This window comes from Rhynchophorus ferrugineus, unplaced genomic scaffold, assembly GCF_030347505.1.
Source record: "Rhynchophorus ferrugineus isolate W39M unplaced genomic scaffold, kcgeb_rfMv2 rfM1, whole genome shotgun sequence".
In the NCBI taxonomy this organism is placed as follows: domain Eukaryota; kingdom Metazoa; phylum Arthropoda; class Insecta; order Coleoptera; family Curculionidae; genus Rhynchophorus; species Rhynchophorus ferrugineus.
The window spans coordinates 36,727,309-36,747,507 of NW_027472580.1; the positions used below are offsets into that span (position 1 = coordinate 36,727,309).

The following is a 20,199-nucleotide window of genomic DNA, read 5'->3' on the forward strand; positions in this document are numbered from 1 at the left end:
GAGGCTCCGAAGTCCGCTAACTAGCCTAGGTGATTTGACAAATGTTCAAACTAAACAACAACAAAAAGTTATTGTATCTGCCGGGAATCGAACACGCGATATCCGTTTGGGAGCTAAACGCTTTAACCATCACACCATAAAAGCAGTTCTCTACAATGTCTTATATACTATAGTTAGTGCTTAAAAAGCAAACTGAATGGCTTTTGTACTGAATGACTTCTGATTTTCCGTCACATCAGCTCAGCGATAACAAATATCAGATTATTTTAGATAAAAAATATTTGAAAATTTTGTACGTGCATTTGAAACTTAAATTGTGAAAATTCTGAAAGGATTTTATTAATTGTCATAATGTGAATTTCATAAAGGGAAAACGGAGCACAGGCTCATCGAACAGTTATGTTATTTATCATGAGTGCTTAAGTGAATGCTATTGTCTGTATCGATTTTCTCATTTTCATTCCAGAAAAATCCATGTTAAAGGTGAATCTCGCTCAATCGTTTTATGAAAAAATTATATAGAAAATATATATTTCATCTCGTAACACCACCGTGGAATTAAACATCAACCACCTAACAGTTTTCAACCCTTTGCATAAGTCTGGATATCAGAAAAATATCGGTACTTGAGTTCCACAACAGTGAAGAATTTTATAAACTGAGTTTCGATCTGTGATTCGTTAGGTGAAGCAAAGGAAAGACGACTGATTAAAGGCGACGGATTAACAAATACTAGCAATGCCCACATTGATGCTAAGGAATATAATGTTAAGTGTTTGGTGAAAATGGATAGTTTGAGTTTTCTTCTATCACAACAACAATATTCACAGACATTTTAGTATAAAAATAAAGTGAAATTTGCTGAGAAGTTTTACTGCCCGAACATCGTCCCATTCGATTGCCATTTGTTCGACTCTCTTAACAACTCGCTTAATGGTTTAAGGCTGGATCCAAAAGATGCTTACAAAAATCACTTGAAATTATCGAGAATGCAAGAGGTCATCAATCCAAACGACACATATATTACGGATTAGTTTTTGAAATTTATGTAAGACAAACTCGCCTTGAAAAACATTTTAAGAAATTATTTTTGTTATAACCGTTATTTTTTTCCTAGTTCTTTCCTACTCGTTTCCTCGCTCATCATAAAATGTGTTCCAACCAAAAGAAAAAATATACGCAAATGTTATTTTTAGGATATTATTTATAATTATTATGTTGTTAGCCACAAGCCTAATTACCGCCGCTATCGACCTGGAAATAATTGCAAACAAGATACTCCTAATGGACTCGAGAATTGATAATAAACAGGAACCAGAAAGTACGAAGTAGGTGAACGCGGGTGTAATTACAATGAAAGTAATAAAATTTCTGCTGCTGTTCTGTTTCGTGTTCTCGGCGTATTCGATATTACCCTTCTACGTGAAATTTTTGAAGCTAAAAGCGGCTGAAATCCTCGATAGAGTCATACCGGCCAAGAGTCATTGTTCTCAACATTTAAAAGCTCTCATAACAGACGCTCTTCAGATGAAAAAGTTATGGGCTTTGAGAAGTAAGTAAATAGAAAGTTTAGTCTACAAGTTTGAATAGAAAATTGTTATATCATATATATCGAGTTAAAAATCTATATTTGGTTTTTATCGATAATGTGGTGTTCCAGCCATACATATCAACATCGATTTAGTTCTGTATAGATAATTTTCTATATAATATATATGTAGGAATGTTCGTCGGGTCGACCGGTCGAAATGTGTGGCTGCCGCTGTAATTATTTGTCAGAACACTCACTACTATTTTTGGAAGGAATTTGCACGAGAACTGAAAACACTGGTTGAAGAAATACCGTCTATTTTTAATATTAAATTATACATGTGGTCGGCGGTAGAATTGACAGGATATTAGGTTAGGTAGAGAAAGTACGGTAGCGCTGTGGAAGTGGTACTATTACAAGGGGATGGAGAAAAGAAAAGAGAACGAGACGTCGTCGTGATGGTCTTTCATCGCCTGGAACTGCATGATACCAATCCACCGGCGTTCACAACCTTTTTACTTGCTGGTGGTGAATTCATGGTGGTCTAAAGGGTCGTGGCGGTAGCCACATATATATACACCTTGCATTCATAGTTTCAACTAGTCGCCACTTATATTTATCACTTAAAATATATTGATTTGTTAGATTTGTTAGTAATTCAAAATGAATTAGTTAGTGTGATATATACTGCTTCCGTATCGAAGGTTAAGATATATTTAACGAATGTTGTCTCGGGGAACTCGATAAGCAAAAAGTGTAGTCTTGTATTGTTTTAGTGGCAACTAGCCTGAATTAATATAATCTAGAATTAATGCCTTAATATTCTTATGTATAGACATAATTTCTCAAATTCACCAGACGTTCTTCGTACAAGTGAATATAATTTATTTTATTACTAACAATAATAATAGCATGGTAATAAAATATACTATTGGGTCAAGTATCGAGACTTACAACAGTAATACTTCTCACAATAACATGAATATTGAGTGGTGATGTTCTTGTTACCCTTTAAGCTCTTGGCGATTCACGAGGTACGCCGGTCATTAAAATATAGTGATTGCTATGGTCTCAATAGGCTTAATGCTATTAATATATAGATTATTCTCGCTTTGATTCTTCACCCATTGGTATCTGTTATACACTGGAAATAAAGAATACTTCAAAAGTGAGGAAAATCAATTTACAGAAATAACTTAATAGGCTGGAAACACATATTGTCTAACATTGGAGCAATAAACTTGGTGGACAAAAACCTAAGGACATATACTGCAGGTATCTTCAAGTAGCTGGATGATCTAAACTGGGACCTCAGGGGCTAAATAACTTGCATTGTGTCAATAAACTTTCTATCAGGATATACATCCAACAGCTATTAGTACGTATAACCTTTGGGATATAGCTTGATTAAAAATGGGTCACTGTAGGCTGATACATGCGTATTTGTTACAAGGAGACCCTTCCCCTAACTACGATAAGTGTGGAAACAATGACTATCAATCGCTTATTAAGAAAGTGCAGACTGGGGAGTGTCTCCAGTTCCAAACCGTCAACATCATGTTGAATTTATATACCTTTCTATATACGCCTCTAGACGCAAATATCTATTGCCCTACATATATATTTCGGGATGCTAGCAAATGACTATTATAATTTTGTTTTTTAAATGCTTGTACATAAATACTGTTTTATTTCCTTGTATTAAAGTTTAAACATGAAGTTAATTTATAAGAAAATTTAAATTAGTACATATAAACAGACAGATATATATATATATATATATATATATATATATATATATATATATATATATATGAGGATCTGAAGGCATTACTCAATGAAACCATCAATGGGAATCGCTATGGAGTAAAATTGATGGGTCTGTATAGAGAAATGCACGAAAACGGCCGGAATACGAGCAAGACTGCTTAATTGCACCTTATAATTACTATTTATTCCGGCATATGGGTTCCACCTGTCTAAAAAGGACTTAATTTCTTACAAAATATCAAAAATTAATCAATTCGTGGATAACCTCAAAAGATGCTCGATCTTTCGAGAGAATCATACATTTCCTGAAAGATGGGAACAAGTAGCGGCTATCAATGGTTTTTCACAATAAAGCTTCAAATTTAAAAAAATCTTGAAATCAAATCTATAGGCCAATACAAGTTCTATTTGTTTTATAAATGTAATTTTCTCAACGAATATGTCATGTCTTTATGCAATATAGTAATATATATTACAAGGTATCCTTCAAACACGCCAGATAATTCGGTCGAAACTTCAGTTAGTTGATTTTTTGAACCAGAAAATTAGGAAATTACTTAGCATTTCACAATCTACCAAAGTGGCGATAGGTATTTGATCATATATGTTGAACAATGATATGCAGAAGATCCCTTCAATAAATCATCTCTTGTACAAACATAAACTAATATTATATTTAATATACTTACTATTATATATTCTATATTACTCTGAAATCTATTATATGTGTCTATTAATCAGGTTTAATTGTAGTAAACGTTTTAACCTACGCACTTCACTGACATCGTGCACATTTAATTGCTTGGTTTGGTTTGGCTAGTGAAATGTTTTTTAACCTCTAGGAGTCTGCTAGGAGTCCGCAAGTATGTGCATGAGGGTCCGCAATCTCTATGAACATTTAATTATTTCAATATCTTTGATAAGCTAATAATAACGGTATAAATATGGTGCCATATTTGTCTGATATCTTTAGTGTCCTGAACGAGCTGTCTACAAGGAAGAGACAATAACATTTCCCAAGATGAAGATAACATAGAAACTATGAAGAAAAAAACTTGATGTTGGATTAATCGTAGTGAGGTCTTCTTTTCGGGATTATTTTCCGGAACCTGACAGAAATAATAATAAGATAGCAGACTCTTTCAACGCAGATGTTTCAGATAACATCGGCTTGACAGCGCTATGACAATCAATCAGTTATTAGAAATATCATGTGGTTCAGTTTTTAAAAGTAATTCGAAAGAAACTTCTTTATCAAATTTTTGAGTGAATTTAAAAAAGTTTATGAAATATAACAGAAGTAACACTGAAGCATTTACTGCTTTTCGCATACACATATCTGCTCTTGTTTACACTAAAAACGAATATAGAAACAGATTACAATTGCAATCAGATTTGAGATTATAATTAAGTAAAACATCAATCCGTATATTACTAATTTATTTGCAATAAAAAGCAGCACTAACCTTTACGTTGATAGAGTATTATACATTTTATTTAAAATAATTTTTCAGTACTAAAATAATTTTTCTTAAATATATTCCTGCCCGCTTGGTTGGCGCGTTGGTAAAGGCGACAAGACGGTCCAAATGCTGCTGCTATAGTTGCGTGTTCGAATCCTGCTGGGGCATGGTCATAAATTTATGTTTGTGATTGTTTATAATATTTGTTATTGGCTTAGTCAATAGGGAATAATCCGACAAGGGAAATTATCCCAGTCACGCCAGTAACCTAGACCGGATATCTTCTGGGATGATGAATACCACGGACCATGGTTCGGAGTGCGGATCGCAATCGTGTTTCCAGTGGGATATCGCGCTGAATTATTTTTGGCATAATATGAGGCGTCAACGATGGCCACTAGCACTTTATTTTGGAAGGATGTTGGATTTTTGGTAGTTATACCTCACACTTAGATATCATACGTCCACATTGGCCTAAGAATTGACTTATAGAGCAATATCTTATCATAATTTAGATTTACGCCTTGTGAGCCAATATATTTGGTTCATATGTGGAACAACAAATGTGTTATATTATAAATACTAATCCCACGTTAAACTTTCTATTCGGCCTATTTTGCGAATTTTCCAATTTTCTACGCAATTATAACGAGAACGAAGCAAACCGACGACGGCAATTAAAAGGGAACGTTATCATCGCCGCTAATTTTTTCTTAGGATTTTGCTCCGACCGCCTCGGTAACGTTTTCCGGGCTCGTTCTTCATCCGTACCGTTCTTCATCGTGCGAAAGAATTATACTTTTATTCAGTGTCTTGACGTAATTGAATTCCGTCTTTTAATTTGAAAGGAGAAAAATGTTTCCATGGTTTCGCCGGATTAAATTGCTTGTCTGGCGGGCAAATCGCTGGAAAAATTGACGGTATTTTTCACGAATTTAACGAATGAAGTGGCCAATCAAGATTTTTAGTTTGCGTGGTTTTTTTTTGCTCTCTCTTGGCCGCTTTTCTCTTACCCGTCGGATCAAGATGGGAAATATGGCATTGAAAACAATCGGTAAATAATGAATTACGCTTACTGCCTATTTGTTTTTGTGTTGTTTTCTTGTTTCACCGCCTACTTCTTTTTTTTTAGAATATGAGTTGCTTTATGATTAGCTAAACAGAGTGAAATTAATTTAGTAAATATATAAAAATGGCGAAATTTATATTAATTAACAAATAATCTATAGATATATTTATGTCAGCGCCTTACGTTTCATAAAATTATTTAACCTCAAATAAACTGTCCATGTAATAAAAGCCAGCTAACAAATATAATATTCACTAGATTTGTTCATTTTTATTAGCATTTCTGTCTTTAAATATGACATAGCTGTAGTAAACAATATAAGGTATAGACTTAAACAGCAAAAATATTTTTAACAAAAAAAATTAACCTACTTCCAAAAATTAATAATAAACTCACTAAAAGTTTAAAGTTTAAATATAATTAAGCTTAGATTTTTAAAACAAAAAAATATTTTAGAATAAAATATGTACATAATAATCGTTATAATAAGTAAATAAAAATGAACAAAACCTTATTTAACCTATCTACAACACGTATTTTATAATCTACTATATACACACAATTTAGCTTAATACCTACCTAAACATATTTATCTATTTACGATTTTATTTTAACTACTACAATCTGATCACTTTGAAGTCGGTACCGAGCAAGAAATTATATTTGTTCGTAATTTAATTTTGTGTATATATCGCAAAATTTTATTATTATTTTTATATTGTTTGCGCAATATTTCTACGACTCCTTATATGCTATAGTTAGTGCTTAAAAAGCGAACTGAATGATTTTTAAACTGAGCTACTATCGATTTTCCATCATTATATGAGTTCAGCAATAACATGACATACAAATATTTGATCGTTTCAGATAACAAAAATATGTGAAAACTTTTTACATGCCTTTGAAATTTAAGGATTTCCCTCGATTTGTCCCCTTCCCCTCCCCCACAAAAAAAGATCCTGACTTGCTTCCAAATGGACTACCTCGGAGGTGCACATTTCGAATAAAAAAATTATTTTTAAAATCGGTTCATCATTGACGGAGAAAACGGCGAACAAACATAAAAAAAATATATTTACAGCCGAATATAGAAGTCGAATTTTTTCAAGTCGAAAAAAACACGTTAAAATTAATTTCTAGTGCTTCCATCGCCAATTGATCTATCTGTAACGAAATTTTGTGAAAAAAATTATAAAAACGGTATTCTGAAAGTTCATTCAAGAAACGGAATATTATTAAACAGAATTAACACAAAATCACTTAAACGAAAAAAAGATATGTTATTTCATCAATTCTATTTGCTGTTTAAAAAGCTTTATATCACTAAGTACTATCTGCTTGAAGAATAAAACTCTTAATCATAACAATGATCGTTTGTAATAAAAACTGTCAAGGTATCCGACGGTAGATATAAAATATATGATCTCAAACCTGATGTAAGAATGCATTTGGTGTTGAGATCTGGCGTTTATGATCAAGCCTCGGAAATGTATGTCGACAGTCATCAATAAAAGTTAGAATATAAAAGATTAATCTGACTAGATAACCGTAATACTTATACCAACGAAATTTACCATTTTTCATAATTTTTTACGCATAATTATAGTTACAAGAATAGTTGTTAAAAAGGAAAATGCTTTAAAATTTTCTAAAAATCGACGACAATGTCGATGATATATTATTGTTCGAAAATGCTCTAAAAATATTTTCAAGTTAATCAATTTACAAATAAGACAAAGTATTGGACCTAATATTAGTATTTCAGCAAATGAAAAAGACATTATAATGCTAACGTTCATTTTACAGTTTTCAGTTATCACCAAAACACCTACATTATGAGCTAACAATGAACTAAGTCTTGGCCTATATTATAACTCTATACTCAAATATATAAATCAATTACACATAAGTTTTGGCTCCTACGATACGAAACTAGATGAAGCAATAGATCGAAGAATATCACTTTTTGTCGATGAGAGAGATGTGATATATAAAAATGCTACAAGATTTATTCTCTCAAGTTACCACTTTTTAAAAATATATATTTTATACCCTAAACACATTTAAATCTACTCATTTTAAGTCTGAAGTAGTTTTATAATATATTACAGTTTATTAATATATTTTTAATGTACATGTTATTTGTTGTTTTTAATTGTAGTGTTGGATGCATCTGCCAAACTCCAACCTGGTATATTAAATGGATTAACACACAACTTAGGTAATTTTGATCAGTGTATTGCTATACGAACTGAAGAAGGAGATGGTCCGCTCATCGAAGGTCAATATTGTACTGTGCTCTTAACATTCGAGAAGAATAATTCCAGGAATTTTAATTTGGCTCATGTATGTGCACTGATATCAGATTTACAGTTTCTTGATTTATTTCCTTCTAGATTATACAAGACGAGTATGGAATAATGGAAGGGATGGACTTGGATAATTTATTAAAATTTGTTAATATAATTTATGGAGTTTGTTTACCGAAATCATGCAGTACTACCAACATTCAAAAGTTATGGAACTATATTGAGAATACTTTAAAAATACCGTTGCATGTTACGTTAAATGATAATCTTTGCATTTATAAAGGCAAAGTTCCATTTGTTTATGAATTCGACTACTACGTCCTGTAAGTATAATTAGTAATTAGTTGCTGTAATCATCAACAATGTGTTAAGTGTAATGAAAAGAAATTCATTATTTTTTCTAATAGATGACAATTTACAACCCAAGATAGTCATCTATCTTAGGTTGTAAAAGTTCGATCAGTTTACACTACATGGCATTGGAACGCTGGCATTTCATACAACAATACTTATTTGACAACTTTTATTTTTAACCATCTTCAAGAAAGGAGGAGGTTCCATGTGCGGTTGTACATTTTCTTTAATATATATTCGCCGATTTCTCTGTCAATTATGAACCGATTTTCAAAATTCTTCTTTTATTGGAAAGAGTGCCCTTCCGAGGTGGTCCCAAATTCCATTGGAACCAGTTAGGGTCAGATGGGGGAAGGCACGCACAATGATATTTTTTATCTAACAATATAATCAGATGTTTGTGTATAAAGTTACCGCTGAACTGATATGATGAAAACTCGGATGTAGTTCAGTGTAAAAGCTATTCAGTGTGCTTTTTAAACACTTACCATATCATATGGAAAGTCGTAAAAACATGGAAAGCAACTGTTTCTATGGTGTAACATAATAGTTAGAACGTTAAGCTCACACACGGAGGTCACGGGGACATCAAACAATACAAAAATTATATACTTTCATGATAATATACTTTCATGATAATATACTTTCATGTGATAAACAAATAATTAAATAGAAGTAAAACAAATGTAATTTAATATAACTGCAGGGTACCGACATCAAACTAATTTCTATTTAGTTATTTCAACAATTATTATGTACATATTTTATTTTAATTTGTTTTTGTTTTTTTGCATTTGTATCTTTATGTTAATACTCTAAGTTATTATTATTTTTATATTAGTTATTATTTATTTTATATAGTTTATATTGTTATATACATTTTAGCGAGTTACTTGTTGATATTTTTGTTTGATAAGTCGATTCATTTTTTTTTTTTAAAAAATATTTTTTGTTTGAATTTTTTCTTAAGTGAATTGAGTGAATAATACAATGGAAATGACCGTAGTCATATAAATATTACTTCTATTGTCCAGTAACTATATATTGAAACAAAAAAATCCAATTTGAACCAATGCATAAATTCCGCACAAATTAAACCAAAAAAATCTCCGGGACAGAAACTTTCTATATGTGAATCTTCACTGAACAGCAACAAAAGTTTCTCAAGCAACTAATAACCGACAATTAAAAGTGGATCACTAGAGATATCATCAAGTAAATATAGTTGTGGTCGATGTGCAGTGAGCCGGTGTAATCACGAAGACTTTACTGTGCGTTTGGCGAAATTGGCGAGTAATGATATACTATAAGTTACACCTCTACGGCCAAACTCTTAATTCGAATCTTTACTGTGAAGAACAGAAGCATCTAAAGGAAGCGGTCGTCCAAAATCATCACTAGTATAAGAATTGGTTTTCATCATATTAACGCCAGGCTAAATACGTGGCTAACAACTAGTTCGAAGCTTTGAGAGTTCCTTATTTTTACCACCTGCACTTGTCTAACGGGAACTATTTTGATGGTAAAAATTCGCTAAGACAGACTTATAAAATCGACCATATCAGGTCCTCTTACAGTAAAGGCAAGGCCTTCTACGAAAGAGGCATAATAGTATTACTCCTTTCAAAGTGGCAATAAATTGACCTAAATTCCACCATTTTAAGTACATTAAATGAAGACTTCAATTTATTCGAAATATTGTCATTGTCGGACGCAATATTATATTGCCAAATGACAAGTTTATTACAGCCAAATGACAAGTTTAGAAATTGATATACACTGATGAAACTACATGAATTTGAACAAGGGAAACATCTTCTGAATATTCAGATTCAGTTCTAGTGTTTTTGATACACTGGATTGGTACAAAGTTTTCAGAAGCCAGAAAGCAGGAACACTATTGCATAACAATGTTAGGCCTTGCATCGCTTGTGTGAAAATACTTGCCCAGCATCGAACATCGAGATGAGAATTTCTGCTACACATGCTATATTATATTCATCACACTAATTGTTTTAACTAATGCAAGATACCTTAAAGAAGAGTTCAAAATAATAGCTGGTGTGCATAAATTTAACGATGAAATCGTATTCAAAGCCTTCAAGTTTATTTCGAGACAATATTCCTAACTTACTTAATAAATAGCATAAATCATATATCTAACTTTTTATTAAGTATTGCGTGTATTGTAGATGTTGTAGTATTGCCAGCTATATCTGTTGGTGAGAATGAGAAGTATAAATGCAAACAACAGTTAGACAAATTAGGTTACTAAATCTGATGGTTTTTACATGGCATTACATAAAGTGACTGTTTTCCATTTTGTATTACTGAGTTATTTAATACATACAGATGCTAATCATAGAACGCTCACCATTACCTTTTTGATATTCCTTATTTTTGTTCTTGATTTGAATAATTCTGCCGAAGGTGAAAATAAGAAGTATCAATGCAAACCCTGCTACAAGCTATCGTTACTCTAACCCGTCATATCTCCATTGTGAACTTTGGTTTAAACTGACATGAAGGTCTTAAACATTTCAGTCAATGAATTGCAGGACTAATTTTATGAAAACGCGTCATAAACTTTTAAGTACTTTCTGAAAGCTTAGAAGTGAACCTAGAAAGAACTGTTACTAGACGGATCTAAAAGAAGGGAGAATTACTTCCAGAAGAATTGACTGAAAAAAAAACAATTTCGAACCGTTTCAGAATTTTGGTTTCATAGTGTGTCAGGCGGAAAATTATGAGTGTTCTGTATAGTAGTATGAGTGGCGATTAAAAATGAATATACTCGGACAATACCAAGCGCAAAATGTTATGGCAGAAAAATCAGGACAGCCATCTTCATGGATGTCGATGTCCTCCTCAGTTCGCCGACGCAGGACATTCATGGGCATAAAATGGTGCTGTGGATATAGATGAATCACCAAAGTTTAATATAATACGATTTCTTGATATCTACTAGCATCACTTGAACGAATTGAACGACATATTGTTACAAAAAGATAGTGTGTAACAGACGAAAAACGTTTTCACATTATAAGGCTCGTCCATATATATTGCAAGAGAGAAGATAGAAGGATACATTGCTGTATTTTGAATAAGTTCTATCGCATCCAGCGTACTCACCAGGCATCGTTCTGACTACCACTTGTTGAAACCAATTCAGCGTGGCTTGTCTGACATACGGTTCCTAAATGCCAAAGAAGTGTGGACCATTGGATCGCTACCAAACGAACATCATTCTTTCGAGGCGGTATTGCCATGTTTTCAAAAGGATGGAAAGAATTTGTATAAAAATATGCAATATAATTTGAATCATATACTTTGTACAATTTTCCCAATAAATTCTTTTTAAATGTTAAAAAACTCTTCAGAATACAAGCACGCACTTAATAAATCAGTATATTTTTAATATTTAGCTTAGCAGCCATATTGTTTGGAGCTTTTGTTGGATTAGCCACAATCTATGATGTACTCATTTACCAGTATGTCGAAGGTAAAAAAAATTAGATTTGTTCTTGTTAGTTCATACGAAATAATTTTCAGATCCTAGGAATATATTTTTGGAGGACTGCCTCGTGGCATTCTCCTTAAATAAAAACCTTCGTAAAGTCCTGGAACGACCCAAGGACACCAACGAGGATATTTTCGGATGTATGAGCGGACTGAAGGTTATCAGCATGATCTGTGTCGTATACGGACACCGGTTTGCTTTCAATACACTCCATGGCAACATAAACATGATCGACATCTTCGAGGTAGGTCTGAGTCGGAAAATATTTTCCACATGTAAAAGTTCGGATGTTTTCCAGTGGCGTAAGACATTTCCGGCATTGTTTCTATTGATGGCTCCGTTTGCCGTGGACACTTTTCTAGCCATAAGCGGTCTGCTCTTAGCATACAAATATATGCAAATCAGGGATATTCTACCGAGAGGCGAGCCGGTACCGTGGTATATATTTTATTTGATGCGGATAACTAGGTGAGTGTCACGGGCCACTTTGCATTCATTTCCATAGATAATCGACGTTCGATGAGATCGGGTTGAATTCATTTGGTATTGGGTTTTTGCAGATTGTCTCCGGCGTTACTGGCTACTATCCTATTCTACGTTAGCATTATCAAATATATTACAGACGGGCCGCTGTGGTCTATGATCGTACTTAGATCGTCGCATTTTTGTCGCTATACCGGTTGGCTCACTCTAACATTTACCAATAATTGGATGCCGAAATATATGGTAAGTTGATAAATACATTTTATTTATTTTTAGTATAATTTTAATTTTAATTTTAATATAATTTATAGCAATAATAATAAATGCACATTTAAATGATCAGATAGTCATCAATCAAGTTAAACAGGTACTGTTTTTTTATAACAATCCAGGAGTGGATTGGGCGACTTTGTTAGTGAAATAAAGTCAAAAAAAATGTTTTTTGAAGAATTTTAATTATGTTACATGTTGGCCTCCGAGAAGAATATGGGTATAAAAAGTAAAAATATTGATATATTGGTCCAAAAATAATATCAATATTCTCAAAACATTTTATTATTAGCGTATTGTTAATAAACCTTTAAATTAAGTACTAAAATTCCTAATTCCTCGTATACTTAGTAATTTGGATTTGTAAATGAAAAGGATGTAAAATAAATTTGTTTTGTTTTATGAATATCTCAACGACAGAATTGGGGCTGCGTTTATTGACTAAAACTATGAGGATATCTATCCCTATTTTTTAATATACTACAAACGTAATATAGTAGTTGATAATTGGCCTTTCCTCTAAGAATTGAATCTGCGATGTGTTTTTTTGGTGAATTGGATGTTGAATGAACTTAATCAAGAAGATGTTGAATTCGTCTATTTTATTATTCCAAATGACAAAGGTGTCTGCATATCTAAAGTCTTTAGAAAGTTTTAGTGAGCAACTAGCTAGTGACCTCTTCTCAAAATATTCCACAAAGATTCTAGATATGATAGGAAGTATGGTGAAACTCATAATGGCACCGGATGTTTATCCGTAGAACTTTCCTTGGAAGTGGAATTATGGGAATGAAACACAGTGTTTTGTGAGAGGCGGAGGTTTTTTGGTACGTGCAAAGTCTTACTGATGAGGCACAAATAAATATAATATACTAAAATATAAATAAAGAAAGGGAAAACGAATAGCCCGTATTTTATGTATAGAATCAGCAATTTACTAATTTGATACGGACTGTTATCTGTTCGAGAAGTTTAGTTTAGGTATTTAGCAAGATTGTAGGTTGTATCCTCGATATTGCTGAATAAACTTAATTGTTTGCTTAACAAGCCAATAATTAAGAAATTAACGACTGTGTAAATTTCAAGCTTAAAGGAACTCTTTTCCTAAAAAGTATTGCATTTTTATAACATGTGATAAAAATAAGTGATAGTTTATATGGTTTTAATAGTAGATTTATATTTAGGCCTTTTTTTGTTTGCTATGTACAATGTTTATATATTATTATTTTAGTGTGTCCCTCAAAGCTGGTACCTTTCCATGGATAGTCAGCTATATATGATGGCACCACTTGTAACAATGGGTCTTGTTAAATATCCAAGAAAAACCATCACACTTTTATTGGCTTTGTCTTTTCTATCCAGAATCTATACACACTTCGTGACTATACACTACAAGCTGTCTTGGACATTACTAGAGTAAGTCAGTTTTACAACACTGTAAATTTATAAACGATACAAATAGCGTTTAAAGATGTTCTGAGAATAGACAACATTTAACGTTAAAATTTTCGAAGGAAACGTCAGTCGCTAAATTGAAACATTTGTTCAAGAACCATTCACATTTTAAAGAAGAGCAACCCTTGTTATATTGTAAGCTATATACAGCTATATATCGCTTCTGCTAATCAGACAAATGTTTATTTTAATATTCAGAACAGATTCTAATTACAGATAAAAGAATGATGAAGATAAATGAAGGTCTCCCATCCCGTGTGTTGATAGTGCATAGTTGACAACATATGTTTTAACTTGAAATGCAAAGTTTAATATTATATATTTTTAATTGTTTATACAATTGAATATTTATTTACCCGTATGATTTCTTCTTGATTATTTGTTTTATAAATAAATTGTGAATTTTCAGAATGTCCCGAGATTTTAAGGATTATATGTTTATGGTATACGGATCGACATTCTCCAGATTACCAGTTTGGGTATTTGGAGTTATCACAGGATATCTTCTTTACCATTATCAGCACATAAGAATCCATAAGGTATGTTGTTACGTGTTGACATAAAAAAGGATACCTATAACAATAAATATCACCTTTTAAATAATTTAATTTTAAGTTAAAAATTGATTGGGTACATTGAGAGATTTACCTATTATACAGTATTTCCAGAATGTTTTAAAATAATAATGTCTCTTGGTAACTTACACATCTTAAATTATGACATTTTAACGGTATACAATATAGCAAGTAACACTTATGTTGTTTAATAAGTTTTTAATAGTATACCATCCGATCGTCATCAGCATCAGCGTACTTAGTGCTCGCAATTATACAACACAATGCGATTCAAATTTAAAAAAATAAACAAAAAACTAAGCTTATCAACTTTTAGAAGAAGTGCATACACAAATTCGTAAGACATTACTTATGTGTAGAGAAATGTTTCGAAAATATCAATAATTGCAATATACAAAGGTCTAACTGATTTTTCAATATTCTAATACGTCTGAGGAATATAGACGGGCTATATTTTCAATTCGAATCTGATAAAGCTGAGTATTATATTTGATTTTAAAGATATTTTAATTATTGGTAGCTATTTTTTGAAATTTCAAAAATTGAAATAATTTATAGACAATTCAGAACCGTCGAAATATTACAATTAGCGTTGGGAACTATCGACTGAAAACGACTATCGACTGTTTAGTAATTGACTACTTTTTACTATTGACTGTTTCAGTTGTCATATCCGGCCCGACTGATTTAACTACTTTTTACTTTCGAGTGTTTCAGTCATGTACTTTCAGTTACTATTTTCGGACCTACTATTTTCATTCGACTGATTTTAACGATTTCGCTTTACCATCCTAGACGCGACCTTAAAAATAATGTGCCGAATTTATGCTCACCTAGATTAATAAGTAATATATATGGTCTTATGTTCTGTTTGTAGTATGATTGTAAATAACAATATATTGTACATTAATATGCCACAATTTTGGAACTCTATTTTTCAAGATTATTCATTAATGTAATAAGGTAAAAACACAATATTTTGATAGACCAATAGAAAAATAATATTAACTGCAAGATTTCTAAGACTCTCGATGTTTCTTCAAGTTTTAACTAGTAATAATATTCCTAATGATAAAATATTCCTTCTTAGCTATAAAGAAAATATAATTGTATTTAAAAAGGGTGCGATGGTTAAATAGTTAATAAAAATTAATTGAGAAAATACGACATTAATATTTAGTGGTCATCATTAAATATATAAAATATAAAAATAATTTTACATTATTCAAAATGATACTATTATTTTGAGTGTAATAAATTACAGCAGTTACCTCTTTCATTTTCTTCCTTAAAGGAAATTTAAAAACAAATATATGCATCCCCGTCTCACGTACAGCACTGTTGAAAAAAAAATAGTAAGCACATGTTGGAATTAAATAGAAAGAAACCTTATACTATTAAATATATTTGCGACCATTATTCTATTCCTATTTCCACACTGCTACTTGCCAATTTAAAATTATTTAAAGTGAACTGATCTGTACAACATAAAGAATCACCCAATTATCTCCATCCTTTACTCTCTCAAAATTAGTATGGGAAGGAATTCGTATATCTCCGTCTGTTATCTCTGAACAGAGAAACAGTGAAAGTGTGCATTTCACTGATATATTAATTACTCTTTTCAGTCGTTAGTTTATTTACTATCGACTATCGAGTTCGACTGTTTTACGACTATCGACTGTTTCGACTATTTTCAGTCGATATTTCCCAAACGCCAATTATAGTAATATGTATTATTATGATATAGCTCCATGCTACACATATTGGAAAATATGGAGGTAGTCATCATCATCATTGATATATAACCGGCGCATGGAAAGATGTCTCTTTATCATCCAACACATCTGTTGACGCAGCAGAAATACGAACATGTTTACTAAATCTCGCCACTGTTGATAATTTGCCGGAACCATTTTAGCTTCGGACACTGTGAGTCTCCTACATTTCAGATCTGTTTCTATGACGTAATCTTGCTCCAAGCCTTTTCAGGAATTGCCCGCTGCTTTTTTCACCCGAAAGGCTTATTTCATCACAAAAGTACTAGTGATACCTGGTGCTCGAACTGCTACACTTCCTCTAACTAAATGCCTTACACTTACTTAACTAAATGATTTACAATAGCTGAACATCCGCCATTAGTCAATACTTTTCAATACTTCTCAATAATAGGGGCTACAGATTTTTTGGGAGGAATGTTCAATGTGTTATACTTGTTAAAAATATTTATATGATACCCTCACATCAATGTTTACTTCTATTAATGCTACATTTTTGTACGGTTTTATTAAACAATAAAACCATGAAAAACTTTTGCGTTGGCAGGAACAATTTTACTTTAATTCGATATTGGATAAAATGACTCGAAAATAACAGAATAACGGAGAGAAAGGGGGAACATAATGAAATGGAGTTAATCCAGTAGCGAGTAGTCTAGATCGTTTCTCATTGTCTCCAGTTCCTATTCCGATAAATCAGCACTAATACATTGCGTCCTTATTTCGCAATTTCAGCCCCTGGTCATCGTTCTCTGGTCGTGTTCCATTTGCATGCCTCTCGCCATAGCCCTAATCAGCAACTTAATGATCCGCGAACCGTACAACGAACACACCTCCGCCATGTACAATTCGCTGACCGGACCGCTTTGGTCGTTGGCGATCTGTACCATTATTTTCCTCTGTTCGACCGGCCATGGAGGTGAGTCATGAAAGCTGTTACTTTTTTTATAGTTGCATATATATATTAATAAAATAAACTTTTTAAGACCTTTTATAATGTAAAATCTTATTATATAAGGTAATATTATATATAACATATGCCCTTGGAGTTATTAGGTATTATATCAACATAATTTACGCCATTTCGCATTGTTAGTCTTACTTCATTCTCATATATCGCATCTAATACGCTAAAGTATGTTCAAGAAATCGATATAGTGAGTCAGTATAATTATATGAGTAATATGTTTACAATTAATAGTTTTGTTTGTAATAGTAATAGTCTGTATCATAGGTACCGTCGATTCAACAAATCACAACTCCAATCCCTTGAAATAATGTTCAATTTGGATAACTGCTATTAACCTTTTCATCAATGTGGAATTATAAAATCAAAGCAATATTTTGTTACATTTTATTAAAATCGCCTATTAAATTGGACATTGGAAAAAAGGTTTAGAGACTACAGGAACTCAAATCTACATGATCAATATGTTTAATAAAATGGGTTGTAAGTAAACTCGTTCAACTGAAAAGTGACCCTACAAATCGGCAATTGAAACATTATTTTAAACATTTTCATGTCATTTTATCGCTCTATGGAATACATACATGTTTTTATGAGATGCTATATTGATAGTCTTTTTTGCAACAATATGTAGATCGGTTTATTCAATTGATATCGGTGGATATCTGCAGTAACAGTTTATTGGGTTATTAGATACAGCTGGTTTACTTTACTACACCTTACTGATCCCACCATTTCCACAGGAAAACCTTATGGCGTAATCCATGATTCAATCAATATATATATACATTTTTCATCGCCACAATAATTTTTTTACCTGGATGAAATCGTAATTTTGAAACGATTCAAAATAATGGGATGAAAATTAATATGATTCAAATTTTTAAATCGTGTAGGGGTAACTTTCCCTCTCTTTTTATCTTTCTCAATATATGAATGAATCTAATAGAATTCTTTTGGATATTCTGTTCTCGTTAATTGCTCTTGATGATAATATCTTGAAGTTAAAATCCTAGTTAAAACATATATTTAACACATAAACCCATCACATAATACTCAATTTTATTTAATTTGCGTCTTTCTTCGTCGTTACTTCTTCAGTTCTGCCCTTCAAAATGAATCGAAAATAATGTTTTGAAAAATTATTAATAAATTTTGAAAACAGCTTTAAAATATATTAGTTATAACTATATAGCGACCGCTACAGAGTTACCTATTACCTACTACTATTTAGGCCACTACTATTACATCTGCATTAAGTTCCAATGTTGGTAATGCTGGTGGACTGGTACGATGCGATCTCCGGCTGTAAAAGACCACCACCACGACGATGCCTCTCTCTCTTTTCTCTACCCTCTGTAACAGTACCACTCTGATAGCGCTTCTGTATTTCCTTAACCTATCCTAATATCCTTTCCATCGTCCTGTCGAACAAATGTGAACATATAACAAAAATAGTAATGAGTGTTCGGGCGAACAATCGCGTCGACGCGTCACGAGTATAACTTGTTTATTATGTTTTATATATAATTATATATTTATAAATATTTATAATAATTTTCATTTTAGGAATTTTCAATGAGATTTTATCATGGAAACCATTTAAAATTGTTGTAAGATTCTCCTACAGCATATATCTTGTGCATTTTGCTGTTATTGCTATATTCGAAGGCAGTAAAAGATCAGTTACATCAAATGACAGTTTTAAATCGGTAATATTAGCCCAAACGATAAAACAATAGTTTTCTTATTCATATTTTAGCTGCATGATTTCCTGGGTGACTTACCATTCACCCTAGGCATGGGCCTAGTCTGGTGTTTATTGTTCGAATCTCCATTCATTAACATTTCAAAATTGTGCTTTAAGTATAAATACGGCGAAGGTACAGTATTATTTTATTTAGTAGTTTAGCAAACTGTTCATGTATAATTATTTGTTTTAGAAGCCCTGAGGGCCGCTTCCAATCATGGCAGACCTAAAATGCTAGTGGTATATTCCGCGAAACATGTTCAAAGTTTAAAAACAAAGAAACAATAAAGATAGTTTGTATGCTATTTTTTCATTTTTCCTATCCTATTTTGTTTGTGATCATCTATACCAGTCGTACATTATTAAAAAAAACTGCATTCTAATCTGCATAATTACTGTATCTATAACTATCTTTAATTCAGAAAACTCAACAAAATAGCAAAATAGGAAAAACATAAAAAAACTAAGTTTAATTAAGAAATTGTAATCTACCAATACCGATAAAGTAGAAATTTACCACTTCTACAACTCTAAATTAGAAGATATCTAATAATGAAAAATATAATAATTTAAGTCATTTCCTCTATTCATTTTTTATTATAGTTCGCTCATTTAGTTTTTTATTACATAATATTTCAAGGATGTAACCAAATTACAATCTAAAAATATACTTACGATCTGATAATGATTATTATTATGCAGTCCTAAATTACTAAACATAAAAAACATATAATTTAGAAGGCAGAAACATGTCCATCAAGAATCGAGTACATTTATTGTATTTTGATAGAATAGAATGTCTCGAAATAGCCAATATATTCTTCTAAATTTTCAGCGGGGCTTCATGTCCAACATAATTCCTATATATTTTTCTGTTTTAGCATATGGCACTTGGATAAATAATA

General features: G+C 31.9%; 1 protein-coding gene across 1 annotated transcript; it reads left to right on the plus strand.

Moving 5' to 3' along the window:
- The first annotated feature begins 1,309 nt into the window (after nucleotides 1-1,309).
- On the plus strand, nucleotides 1,310-19,599 carry LOC143196444 (nose resistant to fluoxetine protein 6). Its single transcript, XM_076404120.1, has 13 exons — nucleotides 1,310-1,552; nucleotides 7,995-8,179; nucleotides 8,230-8,465; nucleotides 11,922-11,998; nucleotides 12,049-12,260; nucleotides 12,315-12,484; nucleotides 12,577-12,742; nucleotides 14,001-14,185; nucleotides 14,634-14,763; nucleotides 17,313-17,496; nucleotides 19,114-19,256; nucleotides 19,307-19,427; nucleotides 19,488-19,599. Exons 1-13 carry the CDS (start codon nucleotides 1,354-1,356, stop codon nucleotides 19,580-19,582), a joined length of 2,103 nt encoding a protein of 700 aa, XP_076260235.1. The 5' UTR covers nucleotides 1,310-1,353; the 3' UTR covers nucleotides 19,583-19,599.
- Nucleotides 19,600-20,199: the final 600 nt, after the last annotated feature.